Here is a 15439-nt window from a genome sequence, read left to right on the forward strand (position 1 = left end):
TGCCTTTATCCTGGTTAATAATGCATACCCCCTGCAGCAGAATGGAAGTACAGAGCAGAGTCCTACTTTCATCCAGTAAGAAGAAAAAAAAAAAAAAAAAAAATCATAGTTGAACAGACTCTCAGCTGAGACCTCAGAGAGCTGTTAAAAACAGTAATTGTGGTTTTAGTGCACAAAACCAGGCATCCCACCAGGATCCTAAAAAAGTCTTCACATCTACAGTATTAACAGCTAATACATTTTACAGCCATTTCAAGTTCTCTTTCAATTCAGAAAAAGAAGCTGACTTGGACCAGATGTAAACAAATTGTGCTATTAGTAAAGAAAAAGCTATTATGTATTCCTATAGAATTCAAAGAGTAGAAAAAATAGTTACCAGTATATATAAGCAAACATAGGTAAATAATAGAAAAAAGAATAAAAGTGCTTAGGCTTATAAAAATCAATAACAAGATGCTCTGTTAACTGTAATGTGGAAAAAACCCTTATCAAGATGAGTTTCAGAACTTAAGAAATTATATTTAAGTTTAAACTCCATGAAACCACATCTAGTTCCACACCTTGCTGCTTTTCCATTCCTGCTGCTTTTGCTCCTCTTTTGTGCATTTACTTGAGTCTTTGCAGGAACTCCCCAAACTCAACAACCACCGTTTCATGTCCTGCTCTTACTTCCAACTCCATCCATTACAAAAAAAAGCAAAAATGACAGTATATATTCAGTATGAAGGGTTCACACAGTAAATTGCCTTTTAGCCAAAAGCTGGATATCCATATTTAAAATGTTTGTAACATGCAACTTTAATTTTTAGGTACCTGCAACGGCAGAATAGCCTCAACCTTCTGTACTGAAAAAACCCACAATCTCGCAACTTGTCTTCGTACTGTATTTCAGCATCTGTCTTTTATTGTGGCCTACAGCCATCAAGAGATTTAAGGACTTAACATAACATACAAAAAGCTTGCCTTTAACCAGAGAAATCCTGGATAACACAACTCAAAGCCTGCAATACTAAATGAACTCAAGAACAGAATTAGCTGGAAGTTGAGGAACAGGAATTTGATGCAACTAACTTATGCTTTCTTAACTGATGCTTTACCTGCAGTATACTCAAGCATGTTTCAGCTGATACAACAAAGCAAAAAGGAAAACTGAAGTCTGAGAGTCTCACTACAAACCTCAGCATGCTGTCCATCTGAAGTAAAGATATGAGTAACAGTCATTTCATTCTTTGTCAGAGTTCCAGTTTTATCTGAACAAATTATGTTGCAACAACCTGAAATAACCAATTAACATTTATAAGACAATGCTTATTTAGAATAATATAACTAAGAACAAAAATATTCAAGACAAGCAAATTTCTATAAATACTGCAACTGTCTTTGTGAAAAAAAAATTAGATTTAACAAAAGCAGCCAATTTTCAACTATTAATGAATTATTCTCGTTTGTTCAATAAATCAAGAAAGCTAATTAAAATCCAAAATTCACAACTAACCTGAAACGTTTCCACTCCCTACCTCTCCATTTTATTCCACTATATCTCAAACAACATTACTAAAATGTCAATTGCAACTCCTGGTGATGAGGAAAGTTAAGAGCATGTTTTACAGCAGTCATTCTTCTTTATCAAAAAGTGCAACATCTAACACTAGACAACTATCTAACACTACACAACACTTGTCACACAAGTGTGACTTACTATTAAACCTGAAAATTTGAATAAGATGGAAAAGGTTACAGAAATATGAAATTTGCATATGCTTTTTTAAGTCAGAAAAAAGAGTATTTTGAAAGTGTTGCAGTATCTTGACGTTTTTGGACATGATAGCATGAATTGGAGAAGCAACAAAGCACTTTGTGACACTAATGAAACTCTGATAGAGGCCCTGCAAAAACTATTTCCAGTCTTCAAAGAAATTCAGATGCAGCAGAATTATTTAAATTAGTATTTCTATTTCTTTTCCATGTCCTGTGCTTTAGATGTTTGACAAACTGTGTACAGAATGTTTTTAAAACTTTAATGTTTATAAATTATTTTAAGCTTTAATATGAGCAGCATAACATCCTGAATGCGCATTATGATTACAAAGCTTTTTCTAACATTAAAATTTGGATTCGTTTCCAACTGTCAGCATCAGCATCATTCCTAAATTTACACCAAAAATTTAGTTTCAAAGACATTTTACAAGTCTTATTTAACAAGAATATCTTAGAGCAAACAAGTATAAAGAGTCCTGCATACATCTAATCACTCACAAAATTTAGAGTATTGCTAGTGTGGCATGCTATTAACTGAAAGACTGTTTATTTCAGTTAAATTTTAAAAAAGTAGAAGACCCACAAAAACAAACTTTAATCCTCTGTAAAATGCATTCAATTTTAAATGTTTTAAAGATGCCACCACATTGCCAGCAGACCTGCTTTATTTTAACTATTAGTCATCAATATTTGCGTTCATTTCCTAACATCTGTATCAAAATACTATCTTTAAGATAGTCTAGTCATACCTAAAGTTTCAACAATAGGCAGTTTTTTTACAATAGCCCGTTTCTTCACCATTCTCATCACACCAAGGGCCAATGTCACTGTTACCACAATAGGGAGTCCTTCAGGGATTGCAGCTACAGCCAAACTGTAATGAAAGTAAATATACAAATCTTGTCTTAGAACATCATACACAAATTCACAGTAATGATGCATTTACACTTCAGAACACTGTTTCTGTAGCTGTCTCCTCACTGAGGCTAAAAAGTGAAAGGAAGCAGCTACTGTGTGATTCTAGTTCTTTACCGTTCATTATAAGATACTGAAGACAGTAACAAAATGCAGTAACTTAGACATTTCTACTCATTACTTATACAAAAGTATGAAGAAAAGTTGGGGAAGGTAGAAATCAATTGTACATCTGTTTTGCCTGTATAAAACACTGATTAGAACTGTGCAAAGCTGCCCAGAATGTGAAGAATAAAAGTAGTCAGCACTAAACAGAACTGGGAAATCCCACCACTTCAAGTGACCACTGATCCACAGCTGTTACCTGCAGGTCATGATGTGGCAGCCAGCTAAGTGTGGGAATGGCACAGAAGGTCATTTAAAAAACAAATAAAATGAACTGATAACAGTGTAAACAACATCACAATAACTCATTACACAGTGCTCAAAGATGCAGTTCCTGGTGCCTTTTTTTCACCCTCTCCAAAAGGGTAGACCTCCAGAGTCTGATCCTGTCATTTAAAGAAACACTTCTGCTTTATGCACTGTTCATGTAATTAGCAACTCGGTGACTTTTCTAGGAGTACAGAATTAGATCTTCTAAATTCAGCGTTATTCTCAGCAGACACCACATGGGATTAAGTTTCCATAATATGCCGGAAAACAAGCTAATGAAGTACATGACACGGCTTCGTTACTTAGTTTTGTCTAATGCCACTTTATTTACTCAGTGACAGAAATTCAAACAGTGCAACTCTATTGTCTGTTCGCAGATGTTTCACAAGACAGTCCAAAATCACCATACAAATGCAGTTTAAGAGACTGTCAAGAACATACTATATCATTAGAAATGAGTATGAATTTGCTTTTTTACAGTGAAAAGTCTGTTTTTAATTACTTATGTGAACTTAAAAGCAGAGTCTGTGTGCAAGCACATTATAATATACATCACTAGCTTTCAAGCACTTGCTGTCATGCATGACCTACACTATTTGAAAACCAAAATCTTACCTCACACCAATTGTGAACATATCAAGAATATGCTTTCCTTGCAACCAGCCAACCAGCATGATAACTCCTATAAAGAAAACAGTCATCATGGTAAATATAAAACCAGCATGTACTGTAGCCTCATGGGGACAAGATAACTCAAATAGCCAAAACCAAGCTTATCATTGTGCTACCTATAAAAATCTATTATTTTTTTCACTGTCAAAGCATGATTCCATTAGTATAGCAAAGGTGAAGAAAGTTTCTGCCAGTGAAATTGCCCAATCCTACCAACAGCAAGGGACTCCCTTATGCACACCCCAAATCAGAATACAAGACACATTGCAACTTAAAAGGAAGCAGTTAGAGACAAAAAGTTAGAACAGTATGTTTGCATGAAGAAGCAAGTAAACACCCTTATGATGAAAGTAATGTCATTTTAGTAATCTTTCAAAATTACCAATAAAAGGAGGAGTCAAACTATTTTAAAGGAGAGATCAAGCCTTCCACTTTCCCAAGCCTGCACATTACTTTAAATTACCTAATAATCTGTAATTCTTTTACATAAATTCACTTACCTATTATACCAAAGGAATACAAGGAAAGCTGTTTTCCCAAGAGATCCATGCTCTTCTGCAGAGGTGTCTTTGGAGCCTTGATGAATGGTAAATATGCAGCAGTTAACAAGCACAGGTCAAAAAGCATGAACTATATCACATATCACTTCAGATGTACAAATTTCAAGACAATGTCAGTGAATAAGATGCAGTTACACACTATGTTCCCAGATGTTCACTTTGTGAAAACAGACTACTCTGTTCCATTCTTGCATAGAATGCAAGAAGATTCAAGAACACTTGAATGAAATGAAAAATTTATTAGAAATATTCTTTGGGAGCTTTTTGATGTCTACAGCAAATCTAGTACGAAAGGTCATAGCAAAGATTTTATTTTAAAAAAAAAACCAACCATGTTGACTAAAAGCCAGTGCACTTCTTCAAAGACTAAAAAGTTCTTAATAGCAAGAATAAAACTGACTTTTCAAGACAGAGGCATTAGAGCCCTGAAAGGCCAATTATATTTCAAAATGAATTTGTTAATCATCTGCAGAAAATGCAATTTAGCCAACTGAAAACTATGGAAATATTTAGACAATCTAGTGCCAAAGAAAAAAGGCATAGAAAGATTTTAATGAAGAAACAAAAAGCCAACAACAGGAAAGTGAATTTTTACACTAGATGTCAGTAAATTGGGGTTTTAACAGTAATATAATGGTGGACTACACTGCAGAAAGCAATGCAAAAAAAAGGAAGACAGAGCCATTGTAAAAATCATCTTTGTTCAATAAGTTATGTAAAAAGGGTGTTCACTCTATATGAGAAAGCTGGTATCAACTGATTTGCTCTTACCTACAAACTTTACTATTAAAATTAGTTTACTGTAATACAAACATCAAAAATAACACTACAATACTCTGATATTTCAGAATATTGTTGATGTAGAATGCTCACACAGGGTTTTCTTGTATGTTTGGGGTTTTTTTTACAGTAATAATTTCACTTGTTAGAATACAAACTAAATATTACTGAATAGATGATCATATTTTCCTCACATATGTATTAAAGTGGAGTCCACTTTGGTGACTGGACACCAGTATTCCCTTGAAAGGTGTAGTAAGGCACTGCAGCTAACATGAGGCTGGTGACGCACTTCTGACACATTTAATGCCCTTAGTTGCTCTGTTTTGGAGAATTCAGAAATGTAACATCTGGGGAAAAAGTGCTGCCTATACCATGCCTGATCATGTCCAGAGAGCTGGAGACAGACTGTCTCCTCATGATCCTACATTGGTCAGGCAGCCAGAGAAGCAACTAGAAGACCCCAGATACACCATGAGGATCACTGTACTGCAATTGTGGGAGTTTGATATACAAGAGTCAAAGGGAGCTTATAAAAGATCATGAAGCAGCAGGAGACATGCATAACCTCAAAATACACTGCTAATCAAAGGAAAGCACAGTCCTGTACCTGCAGCACACAAATCTATCATACAAATCCCATTTACACAAACATACTTCCACTTGAAAAAAATACGCTTCCATAAATTGCAATGACATTTGTTCCACTGAACAGTTTCAGAATATTATTTTCACAGTTAATATTTTTAGGTCAGCTATGGGTATTTTGTGGCACTGAAGTCAATTATAATTTTCATGTTCAAGAGCTTGGATTTGTTTCACTAGAGGAAAGAAAAATATTAAAAGCATATATTAAGCTTAACTAAGTTCCTATGGAATAAATGCAAAATTTTTGTGAATAAAATATGCACTTACATAATATACAACTTTGGTTCTAAATAGTCACTCTTACCTCTTCTGCTTGCATCATTTTGAAAACCTCCCCAAATTCAGAGTTTTCTCCTGTTCCAATAACTATCCCCTAAAAAGAAAAAAACCCACAAAAATAAAGCCAATTCAAATCTGAAGTTTAATTGTTAATGTTAGCAGTTGCTCTTGACAGCTTTGACTCAAACAGTGGGCAAATGCTGTTTAGCCTGCTACAATTGTATCAGTTTTGTTTATGAAATTAACTCTTGGCAGAAGTAGGGAATAGTTTTGCTAAGAAACATTTTGACTCCGTGAAACAAATGGCTGTTCTAAGCACTGCTAAAGTACTTAGCAACTACCAGTAATGGAACTTAAAAAGGGTAACACCTATCTAACTTTAGCCCCAACTGTATTTTCACTTACAGATTTTCAAACACGTGAATGTAGTTCTAGAAACAAAATACCACATCCTAGACAGAAGACTTCCACATCATCTACTCCCCATAAATTTGAGCTCTCCAGGCCCCAGATTAGTTTTGTTAAACTTGTGTCTGAAAAAGTACCAATGAGAAATGATCTGCAGTGTTTCAGAGTAAAGTCTTCTGTATTTCCAGTAAAACTTTCCATTTCTATTGTTTCAGAAAACTCAATATATGTAGTCATTAAAAACATTTCTCAACTGGTAGGTGAACTTTAAAAAGAACTGTCTTCAAATTGTTGAAATGTGGAAAATATTCTTCCCTATCCATAATGATTTTACCTTTGCTTTTCCACATCTGACCAATGTTCCCATGAAAGCAATATTGCTCCTAGAAGTAAGGTCTCCACTGGTTGCTGCTGGCTGAGGAGCTGTAGATTTAGAGCAAGGAGCTGTCTCACCCGTGAGACTGGATTCATCAATAGAGAGGTCCACAGCCTTTGAAAACAAAATAGGTAGAAAGTATGACAATCTTTTATAAGTAGCTGGAAGTTTTAATAGAATCCAGTTTATTCATATGGTAAGAAGCCATGTCAATATCGACCATATTTTAAGGATCAACAAAGCAACAAGCACTCCTACAGAATATTGAAGCAATGCAACAAGCTCTCTTTGAAGAGACAATGTTTACTTATAATTTTACGTCCACAATTATTTTTCTATAAAACATTTAAGAAGTTGCAGCTGTGATGCATTCAGTCACCAAACAAAATAATTAACTTAGAATGCAAGTGCACACACATGTTATCTTCTCAACCCTTCCTCTGTCCCTCCCACAGTCCATTAAGAACTCTCTAACAAGAGCCATTTCATACAGTGGTTTTTGTTCACAAATTCTCTATAGAAAAATGCTATTCAGACAACAGTCACACAGACTAGAGGAAGAGAAAGTGCCTTTTTTTGGTTTAGGTTTTATTTTTGTAGTTGGCAGCATGTGGGGGCCGTTAGAGAAGGAAAAGCTAAAAATTAATTGGTCTGTATTAATCAGATGACAGATGAAGAAAATCAAATGTGTGTTCTACAAATATAATGCGAAACAAAAAATAACTTATCAAAATATAAAATGAAGAGAAATGTCTTTCCCCAGCTGACATCAATTCGTACATATTAACATACTGACTTTAACAGGTCTTGAACAAAGCCAAAGCCTGAATCATAAAATTTTGCTCACAGAATCTAAGGAAAATAATTTTGCATCATTAAAAAGTATAAAGCCACTATTGGTGACCATATCGCTAAATTTCAAGATAACCTTCTCAAGAAAAACAGTATTAAGGATGTATAATAAAACTGAATTGCCAAAACTCTTTGAAAGGGTATCACTTACAGGAGTAAACAAGATCAGTTATGATACATTCTGTACCACCACAGTACAGCGGATCACTCCAAGGTTCAAGTTGAGGGTTTTTTGGTGTTTTGTTTGTTTGGGTTTTTTAAGTGGCATGATAACTCTGATGCACTCCAGTTCTAGCTAAACAACACAATGAACACAGGCTGCTAGGTCAAAAATACTTTAGTCAGTGCTAGAGAGGACAGTACCTTTACTAAAGTGCCTTCTAATCAGTCAAACCCCTCTAACTCCTGCTATTCTCTGAAATAGTGACCAGTGCAGTACCAATTTTTAAAAGAGGGATGCTGTCTCAATAAAGGAATAGACACACTTGTCAAAAAATGCAATGCATCTTTCAATCAAAGCCATAAAGAGTTATTAGCTCCAGAAAGTTCTGTAGTAATTTTGTATTTGTAGTGTATTCCTCAAACTCCAAGCTGAAACAGGGATGAAGTGCCACTTTATTACTGTTCAGATTCAGTCACCAGATCTGAAACACTTATCACTGCCAAAGGGAGTTGTGTTTAAAGCCTACACTGTTATAGGTATGTTAGCTCTTGATGTAATATTCTGGCTTTAGAGAAGATCACCACAAAACTTGATGGACCACTCATTAACATACAAAAAACCTAGACCAGAAAACCTGGGCCAGAAAAGGTCTTCAAATATGTTTTGGAAAACAAGATTGCCTCCACAAGATTAGACCAGTGAAGAAACAACTTCTCAGATATATGAAAGGCTTCAGGAAGTAAACAGTGCCTAATTACCATTTCTACAATTTTCCAGGACAGTATCAACCAGAATATGCAGAAGAGATCTAGTTCTTTCTCTGATAAGATAGTCTCATACATATTTTTATTTTAAATCCACCACCCCATAATAATGCCCAGTAGAGACAAGATGAAAATAAGATGGCATGCTCTTATTTTCAAATGATCTGCAAGAGTAGTTGAGATAAGGATGGCACAAGTTTTCATCTACTGTAGGGCTACAGCCAGTTTAAAAATTTCTAATTTCATTTCTGCTTTCCTTTTAAGAGATTCAATCATGCTGCTATCATAGCATGCTATACGCTCATGAGCAAGAAAGTAGACACTGCCGCAACAGCACTTTCATATCAATGCAGAGACTATACAATTGCTGAGGGAAGGATAAAGTGTTTGCAGTCACAAAAACCAAACTCACTGAAGTATTAACTACACTACAGAGGCTGACAACAGACAATCCAGACAACTTTCTCAAGAACATCACAAATTTGCCTCAGAAACTAGTTCATTTAGGCTTTATCCATAAAATGAACAGTGATTAATCCAGTATCAACCATGGATATACTAGGTATACAGCTCACCATATCAAGAAAAGTTACTTTAACATGATATATAGGCCACATACTGGGCAACCTGAGCATGTCCAATCTGACAGAAAAGCAACATGACATTATTCAACCAAAGCCATCAAAATAAGCAAAGCGAATATATATACATTCCACCTAATCTTTAGAGAATCTGCAGTACTATTATAATGCTATTGCTTCAACTCAGGCACTTCTAGCAGTGCTAAAGTTACAAATTAAATATTTCGTAAACTGGAAGATAGACAAACACACACTGATGAAAAAGAGAGAAAAGATTACACTGGCACAATATCACTTTTTTTTTTTTAAATATTCCTTACCAGAGAACACTGAAACTATATCCTAAAGACTAATGTAAATAAAGACTTAAAAAAATTCTGCAACCAGCTGCTAAAGTATCTTATAATTCACACTGAAAACAATAATTTTACATGTTTAACATGGAGGAAAAACAACTAAATTTTTCAAGAATGCATTATTACATACATTTGGAAAAATTTTTCCTCTCATGTCCTACAATTGAAAACTACATATATTGTTAAGAATGCACAATTACATTTGGAAAGTAACTGTTTCAAAATAGTTGTGAATTCCAAACAATAACACTTACTGCACTTCCGTATTCAATGGTTATCTCCTCTTCCCCTCTGTCCCACAAAAAGAAAAGTTATTAAAGATTAAAGCAATATTAGGCACATACCTCAAATAATCGCAGATCAGCCGGCACTCTGTCTCCAACTGACAGGCAAACTGTATCACCTGGGACTAAATCTCTTGCAAGTGTATGTTCCACCCTACCTTCTCGTACACTGTAGGTAAAATCATGAAGAACATTACAAATGTCTTTGACATTTTGTCCAAGAAAAGCATTCACACTGTTGACTATGCATTGCAATGTTACTGGTTTCAGCAAAATGTTATTTCTAATTTGCTGCTTGCATCTTAGAAGTTAAACATCAGTAACATGATTTGAAGGGTTCAGAGAGGTAATAACGTGGAGTAATTTTTTAGGCTTATAAAACAATCTTTAAAATGAGCAAAAAGCAAAGCATGTTCTGTGTCAGCATAAGAGCTTGATACAAAGGCAGTAAATTCAGTAAAATCTTTTTCCATTTACTCATTTCAGATTAAACTTAATATGACTTAATTTAGGACTGAAAGAACAGGTAATTACATACCAATGGCATTCTGGAGGCACAAGTTTACTAAGCTCTTCGAGAGATTTTTCTGATCTGTACTCCTGCAGACACATTTAAAAAAAAAAAGCAGGTCATCTTTTTAAAACAGCCAAAAGTTAAAACCCAGTAAGATACATCCACATCTACTGAAATGTATCTTATTAGTAAAGTTGTATTAAAGTAATATTCCAAACAATCAGATAACAGATACCCTTCAACAGTGCTGTATTAGATACTTTAAAAAGCAAATACAGTCGAAACACTGAAATATTTACAGGATTTGCCTACATGCATTTCTTCTGAAAGAATAGCAGAGGTCCTTCAATATCTTCAGATCTTTGTAATATTTGCAGTAATGCTTCTAAACTCAGGAATCAGACGCAAGATTAAGTTGTACAGTTTAACAAGGTAGTACCAAAAATACCATTATCATGCTCTTAGCCTCTGGAGAACTAAGGTAACACAACTCATCTCTAACTCAAGAAACAGATTACAGGATTAAGGCAAGCAAAGATACAAAGTACAAACACAAAGCAATTTTGGTTTACACACACACACACACACACACACTGAGTAAAGCTGTGTATTTACAGAATGAAAACAACTTTATGACTTAGAAAGTTAAAGATAACCATTTTTTTTTTAATTTCTGTACAAAATTGTGGTCAGAGCTACATTTTCAAAATCTACTTTATATGAAGCTAAATATTTAAGTATTTCTACACTGCTTATTCTGAGTGCTTCTTTACAAGTCCTCCTTTAGGGCTGAGTATAATACCAATATAGATGTATAAATGTCAATGCAGTTATAAATAGGACAAACCATGCAGTTTAGAAAAAGTAAAAGACTTGGATGAAAGCACAGAGCTCTTTACTCAACCATTCACAGCACAATGCATCAAGACAACTATTTCAGTCTTATAAACAGAGGAGTTTACGTAAAAGAAGTCATTTTATTTGTACAACAGCTGTTTTACCTGAACGAAGGCAACCGTAACAACAATGAGTATTGCCTGCAAGAAAACAAAAGTGGGTGAGATAGAATTCCAAATGGCCATGAAAGTAAGTGATCATATTTGGGTTTGCTCAGCCACAGTTGTTACCACATATTAACAATATGATTTGGAAAACAAACTTTCTCATGCTCAAAATCACTCTATCCCTCAAGTCTGTTATAAAAGCAAAGCCATTATTTACATCTGCTCTAGGGATGTATAAGAACTCAACCTGATTTTACTAAAAATAAGATTAATAACTAGGGAATGATTATGAAGAAAAACTTCCTCTGCTCCCTGTTTCTAAACAGTGAACAAGAAACAGCAGTGGAGAGAGATCTACGAAGCAAACAAAAATTGGTCTGAATGAAGTGTGAATGGTGTTCTCCAAACAGAACAAAGGTTAGGAATGCAGTGTTTGTTAACTATGTGTTTGATGTTAACCAAAGCATCAGGGATGGGGTTTCATTCAAATAACCAGATAACAGAAAGACTAAGATCAAATTGAAGACTAGAGATAAGTTAGCAAGCTGAAGAACAGATCTGGAGCCCTAAAATATCTCAGCAAGGAGCATAAGAGGAAGACAAGACTCAGGAACTCTGTCTAGTACTCCCAAGCAGTGAGACAGAACACTGAATACACCCCGAACAGCCAAGATGCCAAATATCCCAAATAAAAAAAGCTAAAAAAAATTTGCTCATTAGGAATAATTCAAGTAGTAAGACCTCAATAGCAAGCCTTCATAGTCCCCCATATCACATACAATCCTGGTCACAGCAGTTCAACATAAACATCACAGGGCTTGTAAGCATGGGATGTGAACGTGAGTGAATGAATGGAATCTATTACAAGAAGTAACGAAGATCGATTTTGTGTAAAGTGTCATCTTTCCCTTCAATACACTCTCAAATTGGATTTTGTTACATTAACTTAATTTGTTACTCAAATTGAGTTGTTACACTGATTTCTTACAGAACCATAACACAATATCCACTAATTAAGCCTTTAAAGTACATAGAGCAACTGCCAAAAAAATAACCAAGATATTACCATTTTGCAAGAAAAATCTCTCTTGAAAAGCTCTTAACTAAATCAAGCACAAATCCAGTAAATCTGCCTTATTTGTGATACTAACGTTAGCCTCACCAACTGAATATTAGGGAATAACTAAATATATTCCATCTTTCCATGGAGTATTTCCACCACAGCTACATGTGTTTCTTTTTGGGGCAATATATTACCTTCTACAGTTCATGCTACTGACACTGCTTTGCATTCCTAGTCTCACATCAGTGTCTCAGCTTGTGTCTACATGCAATGGCTTGCATCAAGAAGCAAATATCCTTCAAATGGAAAAAGGTATGTGATTTCTTTTTCATCAGTTCCCAGTCCAGATCAAAAGGTTTTACAACACATTTGTACCAGCAGAGCTAAAAAGATGGTAAAAGCTGCTCAAGCCAGCATTGCCACCAAAAGAAATAAATGTCATTGAACACTAGCAGCAAGTTAGCTTTATTGCTAAGTCTCTGAGCACAAACATACAGTCACAGAAAAATTGCACTATCATCTGAAAATGAAGCAAAACAAATATTCACTAGGTGATAAAGCAGGCATTAGTAACAACAAGACTAAATGGTAGGCTAGTCAGAAGTTAGACAGAAACCACAATTGATGCACTTTAACTCTGCCACACTTTTTCTCCATATTTTAAGACACCCCTACTAACATTAATGCGGCTGGTGAAAGATTCCTTCTCAGGTTGTAGCACGGAATGCAGAAATTACTGCTCCCTTACACTAACTGCCCTATTCTTTTCTCACCGCCTTGCTCAAGAGGGTTAGGAAACAGACTTAACTAACAAAGGAAAAAAAAAAAAAAAACAACAAGAAATAATTCAACTTTCAGCCACAATAATTAAATACATTTCATAACATAATAATTTACCTAAATCCAACTTAGGAACACAACAGACCATTCCAAACTAACACTATACAGTCAAAATTGCATGGTTTTTCTTAAAGACGCCACACAGTTTATCTTCCGAGGTCAGGAGCAAACTTCCAGTTACCTTGAGTTAATTACAAAAGTAAAACTCAACATAGAGAGTGTGGAGGTCAGCCAACACAAAAGAGAGCTAGAACTTGCCTCTGATCATACAGATATCACTATTTTCAGTTATTGTTTATCACCCCACAAAGGTCAAAGGGATTATAATTTTCTTCTGTCATTTGCAATGACAAATGTTTAGCAGTACTATGTTTGGCTCACTAGTTTAGCACCCTATTTAACTACAAACTCCTACCAAAAAATCATTATTTCAGATTCTATCCTTCTTCTGCTCTTTCCAGATAGTTCAGGTTACATTTTTTTCTAATGTATTAAAAGATTACATCTTTCAACTAAATTCACAGAAGGCTTACATTGGTTTCAATTTAATGGTTGGACTAGATCATCCTAAAGGTCTTTTCCAACCTTGATGATTCTGTGATTCTGTGAATTTGAAATTAATGCATAAGATGAGATAAGATTACACAAAATACACCAAAAATTGCTCCTCTGAACAAATGCCTAAAGACAGGCATTTCAACCAATGAAAGAGTAAAGATGCAAGATGCAGCCAGATACTTATTTGTTGATGTATTTTGATATGTACTACCATCAGTCAAAAAAAAACCCAAAATCCAGTCACAAACTAACCAGATTTAATGACAGCATACAAATCAAAGTCATTAATTAATTAGAATAAAGTGATCCCATCCCACACTGCCATTTACATGATGTTGAAAGTACACGCGGTCACTCATTCTGAAGCAGTCCCAAAGATAAAATTTTAGTTCCTTACCACAGTGATACTGACAGCATCATCAAACTGATGCATTAAAACACTGATGACTGCAGATGCCAGGAGAAGCATAATAAGGGGATTTTTAAACTGAAATAAAACAGAGAAGTAATTCAGCAATACTCTTAACAGAAAAGACCATTTTATCTACCCCTTAAAGCACATTGGATCTATTTTTGAAACACATTATTCTATACTTAAAATATTTCTAACCTACCAGTACAAAGAAAATCTGACTCTGTGCAGTTCAGATATTTGAATTTTGTGGTTTTTTTAAATCAAAGACCTTGAACAGACCATATTCAATAGATAACAGTAAAAAACTCTTTCTTACATTTCTTGATTCACATTTTTAAGACAAAAAATAATCTCCTATATTTATTTAAATTTATTTAAACAAACAAAATCAAGCCTGAAATATATTAAAAATGTCTTTGAGGTAACAGGCTGATCCCCTTCCCAACAACTGACCACTATCAATGCAGCAATGTCTTTCATAACTTTCAATTCATGACTACTTGTAAAACAAGATACAAGTTCTCTTTTTAGATCATATGATTTTTTTCAGATTTCTAAAGGCTAAAATAATAAAGGATCTTGCTTCTACATGACAGCTGGTTGCTAACATGGTAATTTTTTTGCAAAGTGTTAACAAAAAAGAACATTCCTACAATTAAAGGGAAGAACATTATAAAAGCACAGATGAGCACATTCAAAGCGAATACGTATCTTAATAATTCCTACTTAAAATAGACTTGGATAATATTCTTTGGGAGTGTTCTGATGTATCTGACTAATTTGACACTACACATGAAAAAATAAAGCATTAATGCCAGAGGACAGCTAGTATGTGATGATGTTCTTACTGCTATCATCTGCAGAGCGCTGAATATCTTTAGTCACGCCCAAGTAAAACAGCTTCTCTATTCTAACCATCCATTACTTCAGAATTTACTCTAGAATTTAAGTGCACTGCTGCTGAGACAAGGTGCAGGAAACATTGACCAAAATGTTTAACGTTACAGACTCATTAGAAAAATCTGTGTGAAAATTTGCTGTAAATATCTTGTGTGGCTGGGGGGTGGGAAGGGTAGGCAGGAGAAAGTAGTGACACTTCCACACCGTTTCGGGAAGCTGCATGCAAATAAATATTCTTTATATATATATATATATACACATATATATATATACATATATATATATATATATATATATATATATGAACATACAGA

General features: G+C 34.6%; 1 protein-coding gene across 4 annotated transcripts in view; it reads right to left on the bottom strand.

Annotated features, from left to right (window-relative positions):
- ATP2C1 (ATPase secretory pathway Ca2+ transporting 1) overlaps nt 1-15439 on the bottom strand; it is a 65254-nt gene that overhangs the window by 16702 nt on the left and 33113 nt on the right. For all 4 annotated transcript variants that reach the window (XM_026843177.1, XM_026843179.1, XM_026843178.1 and 1 more), the window contains 10 exons: nt 14208-14297; nt 11347-11382; nt 10370-10431; nt 9892-10000; nt 6790-6945; nt 6073-6141; nt 4281-4356; nt 3724-3790; nt 2508-2632; nt 1177-1274 (listed from right to left, as the gene is read on the bottom strand). In XM_026843177.1, the coding sequence (XP_026698978.1) occupies nt 1177-1274; nt 2508-2632; nt 3724-3790; nt 4281-4356; nt 6073-6141; nt 6790-6945; nt 9892-10000; nt 10370-10431; nt 11347-11382; nt 14208-14297 (888 nt within the window). The remainder of the gene's footprint in view (nt 1-1176; nt 1275-2507; nt 2633-3723; nt 3791-4280; nt 4357-6072; nt 6142-6789; nt 6946-9891; nt 10001-10369; nt 10432-11346; nt 11383-14207; nt 14298-15439) is intronic.

This window comes from Athene cunicularia (genome assembly GCF_003259725.1).
Source record: "Athene cunicularia isolate RWA chromosome 2 unlocalized genomic scaffold, athCun1 chr2_part1, whole genome shotgun sequence".
Classification (NCBI taxonomy): domain Eukaryota; kingdom Metazoa; phylum Chordata; class Aves; order Strigiformes; family Strigidae; genus Athene; species Athene cunicularia.